Source organism: Misgurnus anguillicaudatus, chromosome 19 (assembly GCF_027580225.2).
Source record: "Misgurnus anguillicaudatus chromosome 19, ASM2758022v2, whole genome shotgun sequence".
NCBI classification, from domain to species: Eukaryota; Metazoa; Chordata; class Actinopteri; order Cypriniformes; family Cobitidae; genus Misgurnus; species Misgurnus anguillicaudatus.
In genome coordinates, this window is record NC_073355.2 from 22,986,059 (window position 1) to 23,009,721 (window position 23,663).

Genomic DNA, 23,663 nt, shown 5'->3' on the forward strand with positions numbered 1-23,663 from the left:
AACATTTGATTTTTACTGTTTTGGAATTCATGTAGCTGATCTCCGGGTCTGGCGGTACTACTTTTAGCATAGCTTGCACAATCCATTGAATCTGATTAGACCATTAGCATCACGCTAAAAATGACCAAAGAGTTTCCATGTTTATCCTATTTAAAACTTGACTCTTCTGTAGTTACATCATGTTCTAAGACCGACGGAAAATTAAAAGTTGCCCGAAAACAGTCCCCTGCTATTGCAAGTAACCAAGGGGACCATTTTCGGGCACTGCGCAATATCATTGCGCCTACTGCAGCCATGGTATGACAGCAAAGTCCTTGATTATTACACCAGAATGAAAGTATAGTTCCTAGTCATATCGGCCTAGAAAATCGCAACTTTTAATTTGTTTTGATCTGGATTGTCATAACTTTACCTGTCCAGCCAGCATCTCATACAGTAAAACTCCAAAGGCCCACCAGTCCACAGACTTTCCATATGGCTGGTAAGCTATAATCTGAAACACAGAGAGAGTGAGTGAGTGAGAGAGAGAGAGCACAAGAGAGAGAGAGAGAGAGATCACAAGTGGATCAGCCACAAGCATAAGGCATAGAAAGAACCAATTACAAAGTGGTGACAATCCAAGGACTACTGTAAATATTAAAATCTAAAGCATCCCATCATGCCTTTCGTCACGTGTGCAGAGAGTTCCAGAGGCCCTGAAGTGTTGACATTGCTTTCAACATGTGTCACAATGTGTTTTATGCAAAGTGTCTCAGACACAATATGGAACAAGCAGCTAAATCTTTGAAGACTAGATCTGGCTCCTTAGCGTTTGCAAGCGCGCATTTATGTGTGGTTGACGTGAATCCATCTCTAGCTCATGTCGCTGTTGTTAGATATGAAGCGGTACCATCTGCTGCTCTGTCAGACAAACGTGAGATATCTAATTAACTTAACCCTCCACTGCCTCAGGGTAACAAACCCATTTTCTTCCCCTTCTGAGCACATGATGCATATTAGATGGCAATACAATGGTAAATATTGAAGGGGTGACTTTAAATAAAACAATATAAAGCTTTTGCTTGGTTATACTAAGCCCTGTTGGTCATGTTAAAATCTGTTTTGGGTCCTGTGTGCTTTTGCTATGAAGAATATTAGGGCTATATGATGTTATGTTATATTTATACAGTATTTTTGTATTATTTATATTTTACCCGTCTACGCCTCTGAGATTTACTTAACCTAGGGCCAATTCTATTAGATTCTGTCATGTAGCTGTTAGTGTAAAATCACTATGAAGTGTTACATTTGTTTAGAGCATTTGATTAATAGCTTTTTTAGTATTCTGCAGCTCCATGGCACAAAAAATATAGGCTTGGAAATTATAGCTGAGTAGTGGCCTAGTGAATTGTATGTGGCATGAGAAAGAGCATGTGTGGTGCAAAATAATAGATTGACAATAAACACCGCTTTCACCTCTTTTGTTTTTACCGAATGCATGCAAAAATAAATACACAGCGCTCCCAACCTCCATATGCTGGTGCTGTCCAATGTGCATATGAATCCTTTGATTGGTTCATTTTAATTAACCATCTACCAAGAGAGAGGTTTGCAAAATCCAGTAGTAAATAGTACAGTATATTATGTTCACTTCAGGATTCAATAACTGGTATCTGGTTTAATATCTAGAAATGAGTTGGTTGCACATGCACATACAGTACAGTAGACACGGTGCAGGTACAGTAATAAAACGCCTGTAGATGTTCTGCTGCATTAGACACACGTATAAATTATACACATGTGAAATATGTAGGCCACCGACTTTCCATTCTCACCGAACACTTTGTCGCTCATTAACACACATAAAGAAAGTGGAAGTGAGTGTTAACCTCAGGGGCGATGTAGTCAGGAGTCCCGCAGAAGGTCTTTGTGATAACTCCATCAAGCATGTTCTCCTTGCACATGCCAAAGTCAGCGATTTTGATATGACCCTCCGAGTCCAACATGACATTATCCAGCTTTAGATCTCTGAGGCAGAAAAAGAAGAGTCAGAGGACACTACACAAGAGCCAGAATAAACAAATACTGCAAGAACATGAGCGTGTTAGGAAGAAAGAAGAGCCACTAGAGAAAGGATGTGAGCGGAGATGAGAAGTGTGTATGTGTGTGTGTGTTACTGTGGCAGCTTTATAAAGTGGAGCAACACGCAGCATCAGATAAGTGTGATGAAGGAGAAAAACTGCTCTGTAAAGAATTCATGAGTGTTGTCTGTTTATAGTAAAACATGCCATGTGAGGGTCGAGCTCAAGTGTTTGGTGGTTTCTTGTTAACATGGATTACAAGATGGTATTGTGAAGAGTGTAAGGGCGCACTCACACTTTCCAAACCAAACCGCGTTTGACCCCCAAAACCTGGTTCGTTTGACTTGTTTGATCGCTCTGTACCAGAGTCCTGCAACGGGGTGGGTACCCGCGGATACCCGCTAAAAGTGTCTAAAACGAGTGGATTGTGACATTCCTTAAATTCACAGGTGGGGATGCGGGCGGATAACTAACTTAGTGCGGGCGGGTAGTAGCGCGAATGAAAATATGAGCAAAGTTTGTATGTCTGGGTTGTGCACACCAAAACTTTTAAACGCGGCAGAAAATGCCTGGAGAACACCAAATGCCAGCTGTTTTTTTTTAGCAGAGCGCTTTTTAGCTGTAATACTTGAGCTGTGGACCGGTTGGTTGTTGTGATACTTTTCCCGGCATTCCTTCACTGTGATTGGACGACCGTGTGAAAACTGACATTGATGAGCAGAGCTTTTCACCCGAAAGTTGAATCTCTTTTAACTGTCGGCGCTCAGCGGCGAGTGCGGAAAAACCGCTGAGTTCCCGCTTATTTGAAAAACTTTGAGTTTCCAATGGAATCAATTGAAAACTTGCGCCGGCCGTGGGTGTAAAAGCTTTGATGTGCACGCCCCCTAAATTACCATTACATGCACAACATATGGCATTTGACCCATTACGTCACCACCACTGCGACAGTGCGCGACCTTTGTTGATTCTTCTCGTAGCCTAGCTGGAGGGAGCATTGCAGGAGTTGCATAACAGTGATGCGCGGGTCAATGTATAAACAACCCGCACCCGACCGACGTTTTCATCTAACCCGCCCGCAACTCGGACCGCAAAGGAAAAAATTTAAAAATTATACCCGACCCGCTTCCTGCCCCGCATTTCTTAAAGTAGTAATTTGTTTAATAATTGCAGGGTCCGGGACTTCTCAGGTTTTGACTGTCTGTGTTCCGGTACCTATTTGCGCGGATCCCCCACCTCACGTATAAAAACAACAAAACATAATATACTATATAGCCTATATTAAAATTTAAATATATTAAAAATATATTATGCACAATTTTAAGATGCACATCGTTCATAGTTTTCTTAAGTGGGATTCGGATGTGAAAAGCGCTGCATTATGTACGCGCCTTTAGTCATACCATTAAAACTTAACTAAATAAAAAAATAAGAGGTGACATATAGCTTTAGCCTACATAAATGCTTATTGCTTTAATGTTACGAGTTCCTCTTCAGGTTTTCTTGCTGTTATGTTTATAATAGTTCATTGTTCAGAGTTCATATTGATGATCTTATAGTCCATTTCTTACAAACTGACTCTATTCGTCAGAAAAACACCATTTAACTTTTTTCCTTTACCTGCCGTCGCTGTTCTCTGTGCCTGTCCTGCGTCAAAGTAGCCTTTTAAAATTAATATGAAGTTGATTTTTAAAAGTCATAAATCAAACTTGCTGCTACATTATGCTCTAAATGCGCGTGTAAATTTAATTTCTGGGAACTGGCAGGCTGATTTTTTGAAAAGTAAGTGATATAGGCTACTCACTGCATGTTTTGGCATTCGGTAGCATATGCATCAATGAGATGCACGGTGTTGCTTTTAATGTTCTTTTTAATTTATATTCACAAAACCTAACAACAAAACATTGATTATAATTACGAGACAAATTATTTGAAACGAAATTCGTTTTAAAGTAGCAAACAAAACTTAAATTAAACTCGTAATAAGCTAATTAAATTAAAACAAAACAACTTTACAACAATATTAAAACCCAACAATACTCAAACATTAACATAAAACAGACATTAGGATACATGTTAAAATAATCTGTAGTGTGTTGGTAGATGTTTATTGGGCAAAACCTCCGTTGCAAACCTCCATTTACCAGAATAAATCATTTTTACTTTGAAATTGATGCGTTGTCACGCTAAAATCAGCTGTTCGTTTAGGTTCCATCTACGTTCATTTACACTGCAGCACAACCCCGGAGTTATCAAACTAAAACAGGGTCTGCAGCGTTTACGAATGACTCCGTTTATAAGGGTCGAAAAACGGTGGAGTAATCAAACTGAAAGCCGCAAACGTGGCAAAAGTAATGCGTAAAGGTAAATGCATAAATGTAAACATAGTATACTCCCTGTACTACACTAATCTTTGGCCGTTTTCAGCACCGTTTTTGCGCATTCCGGGACCTAACCCCTCTGCTCTAATAGGTTTTTTGTGTTCCAGCACCTTTTGTTTTACAAATTAAGCATTGGTTAATTGGCATTTTATTTTAAATGACCCGACCAACCGCAACCCGAATATCATAAAAAATATTTTTGGATGACTCGTAACCGCGGGTGACCGCAGGCACCTGCTCATTATGGATCAACCCGCGCATCACTGTTGCATAAAGTTTTGCCGTTGATAGCCGGAAGCTGAACGTTTTCTCTTAGAAAGCATTTTGAGATGAGACTTGTAGGAGCACAGCAGGGGTTGTGTATGTAGGTTGTTTTTTTTCTTGGTCTTTTTTATTAATAGGTAATTTGTGTAGTTATCAGGTTCCATTTGTGCCAATGATAGGCTACTTGAATGGTGCAAAACAAAGCGCACTTTAGCCTGTTTCATTAGCCCATTCATGACGCTGTTGTGATGTTGAGAGAGGTACGAGATAAAAAATAAAGCACTTTAATTGGTACGATTTTAGCGTGTGTGATTTATGCGTGTGCGGGTCGGGTGCAGATTTAATTTTGATATTATCACGGATGACGGGTCGGATCTGGTGCTGAACATTATGGGTACGGGCAGGGGCGGGTCTCCAAAATGGACCTGTGCAGGACTCTGCTCTGTACTGCACCCGGGCGCAGTTTGGTTAATCGCGCCCTTGCCGGCTTGCAGAGGTGGGCTCGAGCGCGGTTCACTTGGGCGCCAGAGCATGCTTCAAAAGGAGAGACATCAATTGCGCGACCACTCACCTTCATCTGCCTTTGTAAAAACCTTCTGATGCCCACAGCATGGTTACGTCAATGCCTGAGCTCACACCAGGGTTATTATCGTAAATGAAAAATATCACGAAAACTGAAACTATTAGTGAAAAAACATTTTCGTTAACTGAAAAAAAAAAACGAAGGTTTCTAAAAAAAACTAAAACTAAACTATAACTATAATGTGGACCTGTAAAACTAACTAAAACTAACTAAAATTTAGGAAAACAAAACTTGCGTTTTCATTTTTTTAATGTTATTGGATCAGCAGTTGAACACGGAGTCACTCATATTACGGGATCATAAGCAAATGTTCAGCAGATGTTGACCAATAGGTGGAAGTCTATTAGAACTCCTGACCTGCACAGCAGCGTCACGTGATGTGTATGACGCTGTCAGGGCACTGGATCCAGTTCGGTTCAGAAAACATCATCTTGTTAACGGCTAGTTTAGTAAGACAATTTGTTTCTGCTGGCAAACCATTACAATAACTGAAAAAGGCTTAAATATCTCAGTGTACTGCACACGGAAGCATTAAAACGTTAAATATGGCTGAAAACAACCACTTGCTTGGCAGTGTTAGCTGACGCTTTTTGGTTGCTATGATACAGAATGTCCGCTTAACTAATCTGAAACTATTATATGCCTTTGCGGATAATCAACAAATAATATTATATATTAATATTTAGTCAACAAATAAGTATATTATGTTAGTACAGCGATCTCTTCTGGTACAGAAATGGACACTCATAGACAGAACATTAAACTTTGCATTGATTTTCAGTTGTTGTGCACAGTAGGATGTGCTCATTTACTCTAAATTATCTGGGTTGTTTTTAACCCAATGCTGGGAAAATATTGGACAGAACACATATGTTGATTTATAAATAAACATATGCTGGGTTGTTTCAATGCAATGCTGGGTTGTTTTAACTCATGTTTGGGTTAACAACCCAGCATATGATTATTTACAACCAAACATGTATATTTATATATGTATATTATATTTACCCAAATAACACAACAGAATTTAGAGTGTTGGTTGGTGTGGTATTTGTCCTGGTCTTTGATTGATTGTACTAAGTAAACAAAACTTTTTTTTTAAATCCTCTTATTCTCATCGTATTTTCAACATTTCCAGATTTGGCAAGGTGTATGTACAAAACCATGATATTATGCTAAAGGCTAAAACTATACTAAAACTAAATAAAAACTAAAAGTAATGATTTTTGAAAAATAGAAACGAAATCAAAACTATTTATGCACCACTAAAAAGAAGTAAAACTAAACTGAAATAAAATAATACATTACAAAACGAAATAAAAACTAATATTTTTTTTAAAACTACAATAACCCTGGCTCACACGCGACAGATCAACTAAGCAATATGATAGGCTTTTGAGAGCACTTTACTTCCTGCTTTGTTTAAAACAATCGCAGCCTAATGACAAAAGTGCGCCTGGGCTCGGATCGATAAAGGTACAGTGTGAGTGCATGTTTCTGGGGGAGTAGGAAGGGGGGACAATCATGCTGGGGCATGGTTTGGTTTGGATAGTGTGAGTGCACCCTAAATGGATATAGGGATATGGATATAGCTGTAAAATGTGTCCCAAACACAGATTTTTCTAGGAAACTGCATGTGTATAAATATTACAAATTTGGTTTACCATTAATGATAAACATAGGATTGAGAATGTTAGGATTGTGGATAACACATACACCAAGTATACAGTAATATATTTCTTCTTAAATTTACACCATAAAATTCGTTTCAAATAAGCCAATAACAAATTTCTTTGTTGTTGCAGTCTTTGCTGTGATCTCATAGTGCAGTGCAGTCATTATTATCAGTGGTTATCTGTAATGGGCGTTTCACACAGTACGCGGCAAGCGGGAAAATCGCTGCGAGGCTACAGCTTTTCTCGTGTAGTGGAAGCAGTTTTGTCCAGCATTTAGTGCAAATATGTTTATATTCAGGGGCACCTGCTATGAAGAGCCGTGTCCGCAAAATGGACAGGAACAACTACGCCTCACCTCTGTAACCGCCCCGTTTTGCCACTTTCCGCATGTCTCCTATTGAAAAAAAAACTAAACACGTACCGTGTGAAACGCTCATCAGTCTCTCATACTTTACATGCAGTATTGCTGTCTGGACTTAACTTACCTGTATATAATACCCTTCAAATGCAGGAAGAACAGACCTATAGCGATTTCTGCTGCATAGAACCTAAACACACAAAAAATTGTATGAACCTTCAAGTTTGAACACACGAGACTTCCATGATCTGTGCTGAAAATAAATTTTTTTAACAATTTTAATCAAAACCATAAGAGTATAAGAAGTATAATCACTTCAGATGTGAAGTGGAGGGATCTTGTTTTACCCTGTGGGTCAAATATGCAGTTTAGCGATCATGATGAAATTAAAATTTGCGCACAGAATGCATTGTTTGACAAGTCAGCATAGAGTATTTCTAGTAAGCATTCATAACAAAGCAACAATCTGCTAAAGGTGCAGTTTCTGCCAAACCAACAAAGACAGATGCCTTACCTAAAAAAAAAGACGATAACGGGATAAAGTGCGCCAGGTATCTGTTATTAATACAAGCATGCGGTAATGTTTTATTTATCAGATGGCTTGCTTGTCTGCCACATATTTTAGAGCAACATTTGCAGAGAATTATTGTAGCGTTCTTGCTCAGTGACTAATGCAGCTGGGGGTGGAGCAGAAACAAGCCTCACTGCACAGCTAGATTATGTCAAAAGATAACTTTTCTGTTTTCAGGCCACAGATTTTACTTTCATTGGGCCCAGATCGAAAGACAGACGGACAAACAGAATGAATTGGGGTGGTGATGGGGAGAGCCAAAGTAAGAATAAAACTCTAATGTATCTTACAAATAAAATATGATTTACCTCATTACTGTATGATATTATTTTTTATTTTTTTGTTTAATGTTTATTTGACAGGGACAAATGCATAAAACATAGCTTTATAAGAAATACAAAGTAGATGCCATGCATACAGGTTTATAGGCATAAACCCCTGTCCCTGGTTAAGGCTTGTAAAGTTAAAAACTGAAATTACAGAGTATTAAATCAAGAATTTATAGCTATTAAATACATACAATAAATACATCCCATACATAAAATAAAAAAGGGCTTAAATAAATGTAGCAATCACTATAAAACAGAGCCTTAACATATTTAACAATACAAAAGCACAAATGTATGACATATGCAACCTTATGTTTGTATGCATTGCGTTGTATTCTGTACAGTCATTGTTCACAGAGTTGTTTCAGTTTCAGACACTGCTTTAAATGTGTATTAAAAACCTTGATTAAAGTCAATGATTAATTGTCTGATGGTAAAGCGTTCCACAATTTTATGCCTCTTACTAAAAATGATGTCTGACAAAATGTTGTTTTATGTTTTGCGGCTATACAGTTTCCACTTTGTGCCTCTAGTTCTCTTTTGTTTCAAATTAACAGAATATTTCTGGTGCAACGTTGTTCATACACTTAAAAATTAGTTATACAAATGAATAATTTACAAAACTGTCAAAACTCAATATATTATGCTTCCTTAGAATGATACAATGGTGCCATCTTAGAGGCTTCTGGTCCATTACTTTTAATGTCTGTTTATATAATGACCTAATGGGTGTAATTGTTGTTTGATTGGCCTGACCTCAAACAGTAATGCAGTATGATAGATGAGAAAATATCATAGAATGCATAAATTGCTGTGCTGCTTTAATGGGTATATATTGTCTTATTAATCGGAAGCAGTTAAAATTTGTCTTGACAGTACTCTTTACATGACTATCAAACTTAAGATGAGAATCTAAAGTAACCCCTAGAAATTTAAATTCATGTACCTCAAATATCTCCTTCTCATCAATCTTTATTCTAAAATTTTCATTGATCTTTCTTTTCATTGAAAAACACATAGAGACTGTCTTATCATAGTTTAGGGTCAGGGGCAGGTTGCATAAACATAGCCGTGACATTAAGACTGCGTCTTAAGAATGATTCTGACTAACTAGCAATTAGTTAGGGCTAATCAGTCTTATTATTTGGATTTAAATTAGACCAATCTACCTCTCTATGTAACATACTTAAAACAGTTATGATCAGTCTTGAAGAAAAAAATTCATGACTAACTTTTAACACTAGTCTTTAAGTTTTATGCAACTGGCCACAGATGATTATTTCGGAGCCACTGTGATACACCATCCAGTTCTTTTGAAAGCATCTCAGCTGCAATCTGAGGGGTTTTTGCTGAGATATATATAATTGTGTCATCTCCATACATTTGGCATTTAGCCTTTTTGCAACTGTCTGGAAGATCATTTATATATAAAAAGTAAAGGGCCTAAAATGGAGCCTTGTGGAATTCCGATTCGACAAGTTTGAATAGATGACTGGGTAGAATGTATTCTAACACACTGCTGCTGGTGTTCGAGATATGGTATTACATCATGTTACAAGTTACAATTTTCTAATTTATTTAAAAGAATTTCGTGGTTCACAGTATCAAAGGCTTTTTTCAAGTTCAGAAATACTGCTCTCACTACATGTCCTTCATCTAATGACTGTTTTATCGTTTCAGTGAGGTAACAGTTTGCCAACTCTGTTGAGTACCGTGGTCTTAACCCAAATTTTTTGGCGTATAGAAGATGATTACTTTCAAGCTAATCAACAAGTTGTTTGGCAACTGTTTTTTTCAAGAACCTTTGAGAGTGCAGGTAAAATTGACATCGGCTTAAAGACTGGAGTTATAATAGCCGTTTTCCATTGCTGAGAAAATTCATTTGCTCTAATAGATAAGTTTACTACATGTGTAACTGGTAGTAAAAGTAGAGAACTGTGTTTTTTATAAAAGCAGTATCCAAGCCAAAGTTGTCGTCGGCCTTAGATTGCCGTAACTGTCTAAAAACTTAGGCAGTTTCACTGTGGTCTACCTCTTTTATACAAAAAGATGTTGCTTGGTCTCTCAGTACATGTTTTAGGGCCAATCCCATTTCTCTGTCTTACCCCTTCCCCTACCACTTCGTCTTACCCCTAGCCCTTGTCCCTCAAAACCAAGTGTTAAGCGCTAGGGGTGAAAACATACCCCTATGAAATGAGACACCGCTTGGTTACGGTTACGTCATCATGCATCGTCGTTTGCTGGCTGCCAGTTAAAACTGTAGACAAGCATGCAGTCCATTCATGGCTCGTTAGAGAAATACGGGAATGTTGTGCAAATCAGCAAATACGGGAATGTTGTGCAAATCAGCAACGTAACGTTAGCGTAGCAAACTAGCGAAATTTTAAAACATTTAAATTAAGAACATAATTCAAATATATATGAACAGGACTGTGTAGAGCACAAAACAAGACGTTAGTAATTTTTAAATTAATTATTAAGCCGAAAATACTTACATTTATGGGACTCTCTGGACGCTCTGGCCGCCATTTTTGCCGGTTGCGCAGTGTATTCTGGGTACCCCTTGGTTTCAAGTAAGCTCGCGGAAATTCTTGGTTTTAAGGGGTATCTACCACTTGCCCTTAGCCCTACCCCTTGATCAAAACGAGAATTGGGATAGCCCTTACTCTCACGTGAACGTGCAAAACTAAGGGGTAGGGGTAAGGGGAAGGGGCAAGACAGAGAAATGGGATTGGCCCTTAATTGTACTGGTTGAAAATTGTCAGCCAATTCCTCAGATGATTAGATAAAGAATCTTCTTTTTTAAAGAACCTTAACATTATCCATGGGGTGGTGATGGCACAGTAGATAAGGCACATGCCTTTGGTGTGAGAGACCCGGGTTCGAATCCACTGTGACACACCATTGTGTCCCTGAGCAAGACACTTTACCCCTAGTTGCTAAAGAGGCGTGTGACCTCTGACATATATAGCAATTGTAAGTCGCTTTGGATAAAAGCGTCAGCTAAATGAATACGTAAAAAAGTAATTAGCAAATTCAGTCCTTTTATTACTGACGATTCCACTTGTATTTAATTCCGCTATTAGGTTTTGTGGTTTAGGCACTCGATTAGTTAAAATATTTAGGTGTTTCGAAAGTTCTGAACTTTTCCCTCCTGATTCAGCCAATAATTTCATAAAGTAGTTTGTTTTTGCTTTGCGTACTCACTAACTGCTTTATTTCTTAATCCATTAAAAACAAAAGTACCTGTGTCAGTTTTTGTTATGAATGTTTGAGCGCAAGGTCTCTTTTTTCATCAGTTGGGAATATCCTTATTCAGCCATAGCAAAGCCCTTCTACGTTTTGGATACTTTAGTAACTTAGTATGTTTCTGAATCACATCTGTTAATGTTTTCATCATTGTAGTACAGCAGGTATCTAAATCATGAGTTTGTCTAACATTCATCTTCAAGTTGAGTTCTTTTATTCTTGGGAATACCTTTAATTTCTAATTTATGCCAAATATTACTGAAGAAGTGTAGATGGTTTTTGGAGAGCTTTCTAACAATTAAAATCATATTGTGATCAGAAAGACCTGTCAGTTTTACTGCTTTTTGTTAATCTTGTGGGTTCTCTGATTATTTGGTGAAAATTATGTTTTAAGTAGATAATTTTTAACATTTACCTATTACTATTACTTTTATTATTTATGTTTATGGAAGTCTCACAGTGACAATTTAACTGTTTAGGTAAGTCATCTAAATCCTTATGAAACACTTCATTTTTGTTGACAACACTACAGTGATGCCCACACATTCTAAAGGTGTGTCCAAATTAATTCATTTGAACACATTTAAATGTTTCTTTGATATAAATCAACACTCTGCCACCCCCGCCAGTTAGTCTTTTCTAAAACAAATATAACCAGGCACATATAACCAGGTCTTCGGATCCCATATAACCTTTGCATGATTCAAGGTAAGTTATGGCCAAGCTATTCCTCTTTATCATGAAGTCCTGTTCATAATGTTCTCTTTTAACAACAAGTCCTTTTGCATGTGGAAAAGCAGGATTTACGTCATTGCCAACAGCTACAACATGCTTCAACTGATTTCTGCCCTTCAAGTCCTTGGTATAATCGCCCTGACCTTTGAACTACACCGAGCTCCCTATCTAACACAATGACAACTCTTCTCATCTTCTCTCAGACCGGCTAATTCTTTATGATAAAGGGCAGACAGCAAGCTGAAAAAGAGCAAATAGAGATGAGGCTTGTTAGGATTGAAGAACGTGCCTCTGAGAGGAGATTACCGTAAAGGTCAGTTCAGTCATCTACTGCATCTGCTGGCTGGGTGCCGCCCATACTGCAGATCTCCTGTCCTAAAACTTCTGTCTGTCTGTCTGTTATGCAAACTTAAATGCTCATTCACTGAAGTCATTTCACTGTAGTACAGTTTATTACAGGTGGAATGCATTGCTTATGGTCTGACAAATGTTTTGTTGTACACACAGTGATGCCTGGGACTGCTTAAGCTTAAAGCTAGAGAACAAAATCCTACATCTTTAAATTAATTGCACTATAACAAAAATTTTTAATATACAGTAGTAAATTGTAGTAAACCTAACCTTACCATAGTAAATATTAGAGAATTCTACATTATTTACTACAGTTTATCAATTTACATATAGTTAATACAACAGAACAATGCAATTACTGTAATAAACCACAGCATACTACAATGTACTACAGTTACTGCAGTAAATAATACATTTTAAAATGGGCAGTTCTGGTCCTTGGTTTCTGATTGGTTGAAGCTGTAATAAAATACCCCAGTAACACCATGCTTCAGACCGCAGTACATAGCTTAAGTATCACTGCTCCACTGTTGCTATGTACTGATTTATGAAAATAAACACCACAGTCTGTAATCATATTTAAAATTTTTCAACAATTGCACTGTTACGGCGATATCCAGATAAATGTCAATAAACATCCAGATCTTTCCCCGCCATTGACAAGTTATCTCATCATTTAAGAGAAAATTCTTCCCTGCCAATGACGATTTTTTACGGTAATCCATATTTCCGTCATAATAAACTAGGTTGTGCTCTTACAAAACTTATAAAACATTCACTCAGCACTAAAACTCTGTGTGTGTTTTGATATTCGCTCTGAATCTGATCTCTAACAAAAGTCATTTACAAAAATGCAATTAGCTCAGCTTTTTGTTCAAAATTTTTTATTTTTGAAGAAACCTACCCGTATTTGAGAGGTGATAAAAAAAGAACAAATGCATATAGGATTAAACTTTTTTATTTGAAAGCAGGACGTCTGTTCTTTCATTTGATATTTTATATGTTTATATATCAGAAGAACAATTTCTGGAGGGCATTAAACTTTTGTGAAAATCATACAAAGCTTTGATTGGCGCTGGCTGGCAACTTTTTTACAAAGGCTGGTGGGGAAAGAGTTAAGCATACTTCCAAACATATTTAATCCACACTTTAACAGTTGCACAATATCAATGTAAAGCTCACATAACACACACTTTTTTTTTGCATTTTTGATGTTAATCTGAAATACCTATAGAGTAGTATTACATCCTTTATATCTCTGAAGAGTCTTTAGTTTAATCAGATTTATAAAAGAAAGATTAGCTTTACAGAATCTTTCCGATAACGTACGAAAAAATGAAAAAGGGGGAGTTACTACCGCGGGAGGAGCGAGTACGAGTCATGCAACACTATACAACACTGTTTAACTTATGATTCACTACATGTTCGTGTCATTTATATAATATGCACGCGCCTATTTCCAACATAAGACAGAAGACTTACTTACCGCATGCATCTCATGACCCGGTTGGGACTTTTCAATGAAATCTAGCGCATCAAACACACACGCAAAACTCTGCTTCATGCTACCCCGGATAATAAACTATATCCATTGTTTTCATAAGGCTGTCTTTCTTCTCCTTACATCCAAAAACACTTCTTTATTCATGCCATTGTTGAGTTTTGAAATTAAACAAAGCTGTCGCGTGATGTGATGTTTGTAAATTCTAGGGTCTCATGCTGATTGACGGGTGGGCGGGGGTTTTCGGGGGAGGTCCCATATAAAGAAGTGATACGTATAGAAACCCATGAAACGTCAGCTGGGCCCGTAATTGAAAAAAACTTTCTGAAACTTGTACGAACCTTGGCGAAGTGTATTCGGCACAGAAATACTCTGTAACGCCCAAATGCTTTTTTGACACTTTGTCTATCTTTAGCATGAGGAAACAACTTTATAACTGTGTTAATAAGTCAGAATGCATGAAATACCATTGAACCAGCCCTTTAATGTATAAATTAGATGAATGTTAATATGAAAATAAACACCACAGTCTTTAATCATATTTTCATTGTGTCTTTGCTGCGTCTGTGTTGCTTGGGAACTGCGCTCTGTTGCAGCCACACTTGATTCTGAGGAACTACTTTGTTAGGCGGAAGAGTAATATTTGTACTAAAATAATTATTATAAAACGAGCAGTTCTGGTTCTTCATTCTGATTGGTTGAAACGCGTTCTAAGCCGTGATAAAATACACCGGTAACCTCACGGTTCAGACCACATTACATAAGTATCACTGCGCCACTGTTGCTGCGTACTGATTTATGAGAATAAACACAACAGTCTTTAATCATATTTTTAATTTGTCTACAATTGCACAACTAATGGCGATATCCAAATAAATGTCAATAAATACTGTTGAGTCATCTCGTCAATAAAGAGAAAACGATGTCTGAGGAGTTTATAACTGAAGTTCATACGCCCGCTATTATCCACTGGGTGGCGATCTGTCCCAACTTAAACACTGACGCATTCACTGAAAATACCGTGTAGTACTGTTCATGTCTGAATCTGATGATTTCTTACTAAAGTTCTTCACAAAAATGGAATTATCTCCGCTTTTAGCTGAAAATTTGAGAGGTGATAACTGATAAGAGAACAAATTAAGGTAGGATGAAACTTTTTGTTGTTGTTGTTGTTTGAAAGCGGATGGTCTGTTCTTTCATTTTATATTTATGTTTATTTAAAGAAGATAATTTTTCTGTAAGGCATTCAACTAAAACCGGGTGGCAACTTAAAAAAAAACGCTGACGGGGAAAGAGTTCAGCATGCTTACAAGCATATTTGATCATCACTTCAACAGTTGCACGATATAAATGTTAATGTATAAATTAGATGAATGGTGATTTATAAAATAAACACCACCGTCTTTAATCATATTTTCATTGTATCTTTGCTGCGTCTGTGTTGTTTGTGAACTGCGCTCTGTTTCAGTCACACTTGATTCTGAGGAACTACTTTGTTTGGCGGAAGAGTAATATTTATACTAATATAATTACAACTTATTTGTGTTTTATTTTATAAAATCCCGCTAACTTTATGCATATGAAGTAACCGTTTTATAAACGCAATAAACCCCTCGAAGCGTTGGGTTACCAGTGCATTTTATTACAGCTAAGGGGGTTTAGGCACTCCGCTTCACGTCGTGCCTAACAACGCCCCTTAGCTGTTATAAAATGCACTGGTAACCCACTGCTTCTTGGGGTTTATTGCTTTATTTTATGCATCTTATTTGCTGTGTCTTATTTTATGAAACCCTGCTATGCATATGAAGTAACCGTTTAATAAAACCAACCAGCCTTGCAAAGCAGCTGGTGTTACAGTGCATTTTATAACAGCTAATGGGCTTTTAGGCACTCTGCTCCACTACCTTAGCTGTTATAAAATGCACGGTAACCCACTGCTTCTTGGGTTCAAATACTCATATTTTCAAAGATTAAACTGAATTTGATAAAGAATATACTCTCTAAAAGGGAGTTCAACCAGACTCATCCATCATGTTTGAATCTTCCTTGAAACTGTACACACACTTTATAAATCTCGCCATCTGCGTATTATTCACTCCTATTTTAACAAACCTGTGGGAACATCCCTTCTTCTCACAGTCTACGTTTAATGCTCACAAACTAATGTTAGATTTGAACTGAAAATGAACATCAAAGAGTATTAACACAGGAGGCTTTACACCTCTTCTCCTACTCATTACCCCATCAAACCACAGGGGTCACATATGAATAAAAAGGCTGAAGAATATAAACACAAGAGAAGGTCACTTGACCTGGCCTTGATTCACCAAACTAGTTTTTTGCTAAGTGGACACCTTGCACCTAACTAACTCCTAAAGGAGGGCAGGATGAAGAGGATGAAGAGGGTTTCCAAACTGGTTTGAGGTCACCTTGAAGTGATGGGTAACAGCACAGCAGGAACTTCCTATATTCTCTTATAAAAAGCGCACCTGTGCGTTCCAAAGCAGGATCTGCTCAGTTTAATGTGATTTTAAAGATAGAAGATAGAAGTCCATCTATCTGTCTGTCTATTTTTACTACGAGTTTACTATGAGTTTACTGGTTAGCACAACCATAGATATAAGCTGTGTCCCAATTGAAAGGCTGGGTCCTCAAAAAGAGCTGAAATGAGACAGTCTAGCCTTCAGAGGATCCATAAGTTGCGTCACCCGCTGTACGTGCCCACCACGCCTGTCAGCGGGTTGTGGCTAGAAGCGATACAGCTACGGCCAAAATCTCATGAAATTTGCTGGATGAGTGCTGTTTTCATCCTACCCCCAAACTTGCAGCCTTCAAATTGGGACACAGCTATACTGTACATAGACGCCTCATTTGAACGCTCCATGTATGAACGCATCCGCCATTTTGGAACGGTCCAGTTGCAGACATCACTTAAGATTCCCATAATACCACAACACTGTACAGCATCTGGTTATTATAAACCCTGCCGAAATTTATATTCCCGAAAAAATGGGATAATGTTTCACGGTTGAGAATGTGTTGCTTTTGTACATGCCTTAACTCAATAATTCAAGTTTTTAAAATACCCTAACTTTTTAATGTAGTGTTAGATAAAGCTTTCTTCTTGGTATATTGTGTTAGTTAAGGCGGATGACTTACGCATACAGTATAAACTGCCGCCAATGAGGCATCTATGTACAGGATGTATATATGAACACAATGGTGGGCTCATCAGTGAGCTCCATAATAATGTAGTTAAGTGGTTTTATCTGTAAGCTCATTGGTGAACAGCTCTTTCAGTCCCCTATGTGAGACTCTGTGATTTGGTGATTTCAACACTGTGCTCCTTGGTGAGCACTTTGCTGAAATAAACGGCCAACCAGTGAGCTCAATGGTAAGCTGTTTTGCAATCTTAAAGAATTGTGTTAATCTTATAGGTGAGGAGATTTTAATTTGATCTAATGCATTTGAAAATTATACACCGCACAATTATGAGAGCTGTACTCACACAGCATGGGGCTCCTTGAACTTGCCGACTTGCTGGATATGGTACATGAGATCTCCACCATTGATGTATTCCATGACAAAGTACAAGCGGTCCTGCAGACACACAGAGAGAGACTTTGCTTTAAATGTGAAAAGATGAATTGCTGACTTACATCTATATTTAGCTGGAACTGAGTAACACAGTACTGTAGGTACGTTTACATGCAACCAAATAATCCGTTTATAATCATATTGATGGCTTAATAGGATTGAAAAGCCGCCATGTAAACACCTTAATCAATACAATCGGTCAATCGGATGCAAATTTTGTGGTGGTGGTGTAGTCTGATCTGTGATTCGATCATCAGGAGAAAAGTATGCATGTATATACATGAATTGTAGTATTTTCTCAATCGGATGCAGAAACACCTTGTGCACATGCGCAGAAGAATTGTGCTTAAGTTCACGACTTATATTTACATCTCATTTACGTATTACATGATTCTCGTAACCGAAACATGCAAGGCAACGGCAACACGCATTATTAAGGTAATGGGGTCACGCATTGTACATTCTGCAACATTCATGTGTACTTTCAAAATATTACATAAAGCAATAAAATAGCGTTGTGCATTTTGAAAAGTGTGCTTTCATTGCCTATATCTGAAAACTGCTTTCAACAACAACTTCTCCAACTATGACTTTGTACATTTATTTAGAGATAAAGTGTGAACTCAATGAGAGATGCTGTGCGCTGCATTGCCAAGTCCTCTGCTTGTTATGTGGACAGTTTCAGCCAGCTCATTTTTTTCTGCAGGTTAAAGATGAAAGGATTTTGTTTATTAGTTATTGGTATTTGGGCTGTGAATAGTAATTGGGATGCTTTTGGGCTAGTTTTGAATGTCCATTGGGATGGTTTTATATGCAAATCTGGCAACCCTGGCTGTGCGCTTGAGCAGACATTTGGTTCGAATTACATAGAATGTACATGTAAACGAACATTTTAATCAGATTGCAATGTTTAGAGAACATGTAAACTGTATTGTCGTAACCTGCAATCAGATTTTAAAGTCAGCTCGACAAAAGTTTGTGCATGTATTTGTTTCCATTTAAAAACTGCACATATCACCTTTAATTGGACGTGTGTGTATTAGTTTTTATTGTCACTCGATACACTGCAAGAATATTTACTTTTTGGGACATATAATACTGTATGGCATTAACAGATACACACAAAAAAATCCCAAGGCCATAATCCAGGGCTAAGAACACATTGGACGTCTCCATATCTCTTAGTTTCAGTCCCATTTTCCTTCAGACTGTTTTAATGGTATTCTTTCTGTAATGATGAGGTTTATTCTGCATCAGTTGCGGGTGGTGTAATTTCCTGCAGTCTTAGAAGCGTGTGTGTTTTGGTCAGGGGAATTAGAGTCAGGCCGGATTAAGAGACTGAAAGTGATGAAGAGTGTGTGTTGGGAAGCTTAAAGAAGGTCCCATTACTGTCATAAGAAACGAGGCGGACGAGGAAGTCTTTACCTCACTCCACCACACACCAACTACCTAAACCCGAACCACTACAGCACTTCAGCGTACACACATACCCACACACACTCATCTGACATTCTCGCCATTATAAATTTGAGGATAATCTACACGACTGCAGCTGTTTGGCTGTGAAATATCTCTTGTGACCGATTCCCCTCCATATAGAAATTCCTACCCAGCACCACTCTTGAATATCTCACAGCAAGGCAGACTTTATTTGCTATTAAGTAACGCCTGTGCAAATAGAGGATGATGTTGTGATGTCGTTTCTTTTCAGAGCCAACGCGTTTCACAAAAAATAAAGAAAACAGCCTCGCCGTGTGACGTCACGATCCCTTCCGCCCCCAGAGTCTCCTCGGTTTCTGACTCAGGCTGCTTTGTTGCTTTACTCTCACTTAATGTCTCAATTTCTGTGCGTCTCGCTATCTGTGACAGGGGCTCATGCGGCGCTCAGTGGGATGTTGGGAGACGGGAGCGCAGTCTGTCAGAGCTCTGTTGCGGCCGCAGATGAGCGTGTGGCACACTGCCCCCTGTGAGCGTGTCACATTCACATGACCACACACGCACACCGTTCTTGTCGATCTACAAATGACTGCAGCCTCGAAGCAGCATGTGGGGGTTGGGAGAAAATGGACTCATGTGCGTGCATGAGTGTACCTTTGGTCGTGTGCTGCAAAATGAAAGAATGGAAAGTGAAATGTGCCTACGCTTATATCAGTGAATGTACAAATATACCTTTATAAGAGGTAAGGTAAGAGAAGAAACAAAAAGAGAAGGAGGAGAGACAAGACAGACTAGGTGAGATGAGAAATGATGAGACAAGAGGACATGACAGAAGAAAAAAGAGAGATGAGACAAGAGAAGGGTAGAATGGTAGAGGTGTGAAGAGGAAAGATGGGATGAGAGAAGACAATATGAGAAAATGAGAGAACTAGACAAGAGATGACATGAGAAGTGGAAAGACGGCACAATAAGAGATAAGAGAACTTAAGAGGAGACAACACAAGAGGAGACGAGAAGAGGAGAGATGAGACAAGAGATAACCAGACTAGTTGAGATGAGAGGAAAAAAGATGAGATGAGACAATACAAGAAGAGATAAGAGAACTTAAGAGGAGACAACACGAGGGGAGACAAAAAGAGAAGTGGACATGAGAGGAGAAAAGATGAGATGAGAGAAGACGACACAAGAACAGAGAAGACAAGACAAGAGATTAATAGACTGGTCGAGATGAGACAAAATGGGATGAGAAGAGGAGAAACGAGACAAGAGATGAATAGGCCGGTCGAGATGAGAGGAAACAACACAAGAAGAAAGAAGGCAACATGAGAAGAGACAACACAGGAGTAGACAAGAAGAGGAGAGATGAGAAAAGATGGGATGAAATGAGAAGAGGAGAGATGAGACAAGAGATTAATAGATTGTTCGAGATGAGAGGAGAAAAGTTGAGATGAGAGGAGACAGCACAAGAAGAGAGAAGAGAACTTGAGGAGACAACACGAGAGGAGACGAGATGAGAAAAGATGAGTTGAGACAAGAAGAGGAGAGATAAGACAAGATGAATAGACTGGTCGAGATGAGAAAAGATGAGACAACACAAGAAGAGAGAAGAGAAGAACTTGAGAGGAGACAATACGAGAGGAAACGAGAAGAAGAGAGATGAGATGAGAGGAGATGAGTTGAGTTGAGATGAGAAGAGATGAGACTAGATGAATAGACTGGTTGAGATGAGAGGAGACAGCACAAGAAGAGAGAAGAGAACTTGAGAGGAGACAACACGAGGGGAGACGAAAAGAGGAGTGATCAGAAAAGAGATAAACAGACTGGTTGAAATGAGAGGAGAAAAGATGAGATGAGAGGACACAAGAAGAGAGAAGACAAGACAAGAGATGAATAGACTGGTCGAGATGAGACAAAATCGGATGAGAAGAGGAGAAACGAGACAAGAGATGAAGAGACTGGTCGAGATGTGAGGAGAAAAGATGAGATGAGAGGAGACAGCACAAGAAGAGAAAAGGCAACTTGAGAGGAGACAACAAAGGAGTAGACAAGAAGAGTAGAGATGAGAAAAGATGAGACGAGAAGAGGAGAGATGAGACAAGAGATTAATAGATTGGTCGAGATGAGAAGAGAAAAGATGAGATGAGACGGCACAAGAAGAGAGAAGAGAACTTGAGGAAACAACACGAGAGGAGACGAGATGAGAAAAGATGAGTTGAGACAAGAAGAGGAGAGATGAGACGAGATGAATAGACTGGTCGAGATGAGAAAAGATGAGAGGAGACGACACAAGAAGAGAGAAGAGAACTTGAGAGGAGACAACACAAGAGGAAACGAGAAGAAGAGATGAGAAAGATGAGTTGAGAGGCGGCGAGAAGAGAGGAGACTAGATGAATAGACTGGTCGAGATGAGAAAAGATGAGAGGAGACGACACAGGAAGAGAGAAGAGAACTTGAGAGGAGACAATACAAGAGGAGATGAGAAGAGGAGAGACAAACCAAGAATGAATAGACATGACGAGATGAGCCGGCACAAGAAGAGAGAAGAGAACTTGAGAGGAGAGAACACGGGTAGAGACAAGAAGAGGAGAGATAAGAAAAGATGAGATGAGAGGAGACGAAAAGAGGAGAGATAAGACAAAAGATGAATACACTGGTCAAGAATAGAAAAGATGAGTTGAGAGGAGACAGCACAAGAAGAGAGAGGAGAACTTGAGAGAATACAACACAGGAGGAGACAAGAAGAGGAGAAATGAGAAGACGGAGAAACGAGACAAGAGAAGAAGAGACTGGTCGAGGTGAGAGGAGAAAAGATGAGATGAGACGCCACAAGAAGAGAGAAGAAAACTTGAGAGTAGACAACACGAGAGGAGATGAGAAAAGATGGGATGAGATGAATAGACTGGTCGAGTTGAGAGGAGAGGACACAAGAAGAGAGAAGAAAACTTGAGAGGAGACAACACAAGAGGAAACGAGAAGAAGAGAGATGAGAAAGGATGAGTTGAGAGGAGACGAGAAGAGGAGAGATGAGACTAGAAATGAATAGACTGGTCGAGATGAGAGGAAAAAGATGAGAGGAGGACACAAGAAGAGAGAAGAGAACTTGAGAGGAGACAATACAAGAGGAGATGAGAAGAGAAGAGACAAAACAAGAAATGAATAGACTGATCGAGATGAGAGGAGAAAAAATGAGAGGCGACGACACAAGAAGAGAGAAGAGAACTTGATAGGAGACAACACGAGAGAAAACAAGAAGAAGAGAGATGAGAAAAGATGAGTTGAGAGGAGACGAGAAGAGGAGAGATGGGAAGACGGAGAAATGAGACAAGAGATGAAGAGACTGGTCGAGATGAAAGGAGAAAAGAAAAGATGAAATGAGACAGCACAAGAAGAGAGAAGAGAACTTGAGAGAATACAACACGGGAGGAGACAAGAAGAGGAGAGATGAGAAGACGGAGAAATGACACAAGAGATGAATAGACTGGTCGAGATGAGGGGAAAAAAGAAAAGATGAAATGAGACGGCCCAAGAAGAGAAAAGAGAACTTGAGAAGAGACAACACGAGAAGAGACTATTTATCTCTTGTCTCGTCTCGTCTCGTCTCTCCTCTTCTCGTCTCATATTATCTCATGTACTTTTCTCTATTCTTCTGTCATCTCATCTTATCATATTATTGCCCCCCAAGATAAAACACTTTCTTGTTTTCCTCTAGTTTTTACATCATTTTGGATAAAGTGTCTGCTAAATGCCTAAATCTAATATAATGCAATGTACTGTAATGACACAAGAAGGAAATGGGGAGAGGAGAGATGAGACAATAGAATATACTGGTCGAGAAGAAAAGACAAGAAAAAAGAGGTTGAGACAGGGAGATGGCCATACCATGGTCTGAAAGCAGGAGTGTAGTTGAGTAAGAAAGGGTGGTTTTCCTGACAGGGCCAACACTCTCTTCTCCACCATAGTGCATTCAACATCATCATCCTGAATCACCACGTCCTTCTTGAGGATTTTTATTGCAAACAGCTCATCTGTTCCCTTCCTCTCGGCCAACATCACCTATAAAAAACAGACAAAGAGAGAAAAACGGTTGCAAAGAAGCCAAACACAGTATATAACTGAAGCACTTGTTCAAGAGAACAGAAGGAAATGAGCAAACAAACGGCCGACTGCAACGCAACAACTTCATTTATTAGCAGAGGAGATGCTGGTCTTTGACCGCAGATCAATACGACAGGAGCCGCAGTTTACACTCATTCTCGGCACGTTTAAAGCCTGTTAGGTCAGAGAACACAGCTGCAGTGGCCTTAAGACTGTTATTACCCAATGAGGCACAGATGAAATACGACGTGATTACAGGCTCAAAGACACAGAGTCGCACGCACATGATGGTGAATGAGCAGAAATGACGGACGAGAAAGACAAAGCTCTCGCACCAGCGTGAGAGAGATAAGCAGATTTGACTGTGGCACAATGGGATGGTGAAGAAAACCATGAATGATGAGAGAGCAGATTTTAATTGTACTCATTTTTAGCATTGAGCCTGAAGGGAGGCATTGCAAAAGAGCAGAAAATAGAGA

At 38.8% G+C, this 23,663-nt stretch overlaps 1 protein-coding gene across 4 annotated transcripts in view; it reads right to left on the minus strand.

Moving 5' to 3' along the window:
* prkcbb (protein kinase C, beta b) overlaps positions 1-23,663 on the minus strand; it is a 165,011-nt gene that overhangs the window by 38,339 nt on the left and 103,009 nt on the right. For 2 of the 4 annotated variants that reach the window (XM_073857195.1, XM_073857194.1), the window contains exons 10-15: positions 22,969-23,142; positions 17,564-17,655; positions 7,635-7,667; positions 7,447-7,509; positions 1,869-2,007; positions 413-493 (exon numbers count right to left, since the gene is read on the minus strand). In XM_073857195.1, the coding sequence (XP_073713296.1) occupies positions 413-493; positions 1,869-2,007; positions 7,447-7,509; positions 7,635-7,667; positions 17,564-17,655; positions 22,969-23,142 (582 nt within the window). The remainder of the gene's footprint in view (positions 1-412; positions 494-1,868; positions 2,008-7,446; positions 7,510-7,634; positions 7,668-17,563; positions 17,656-22,968; positions 23,143-23,663) is intronic. The other 2 variants (XM_073857197.1, XM_073857196.1) reach the window with 1 other exon arrangement.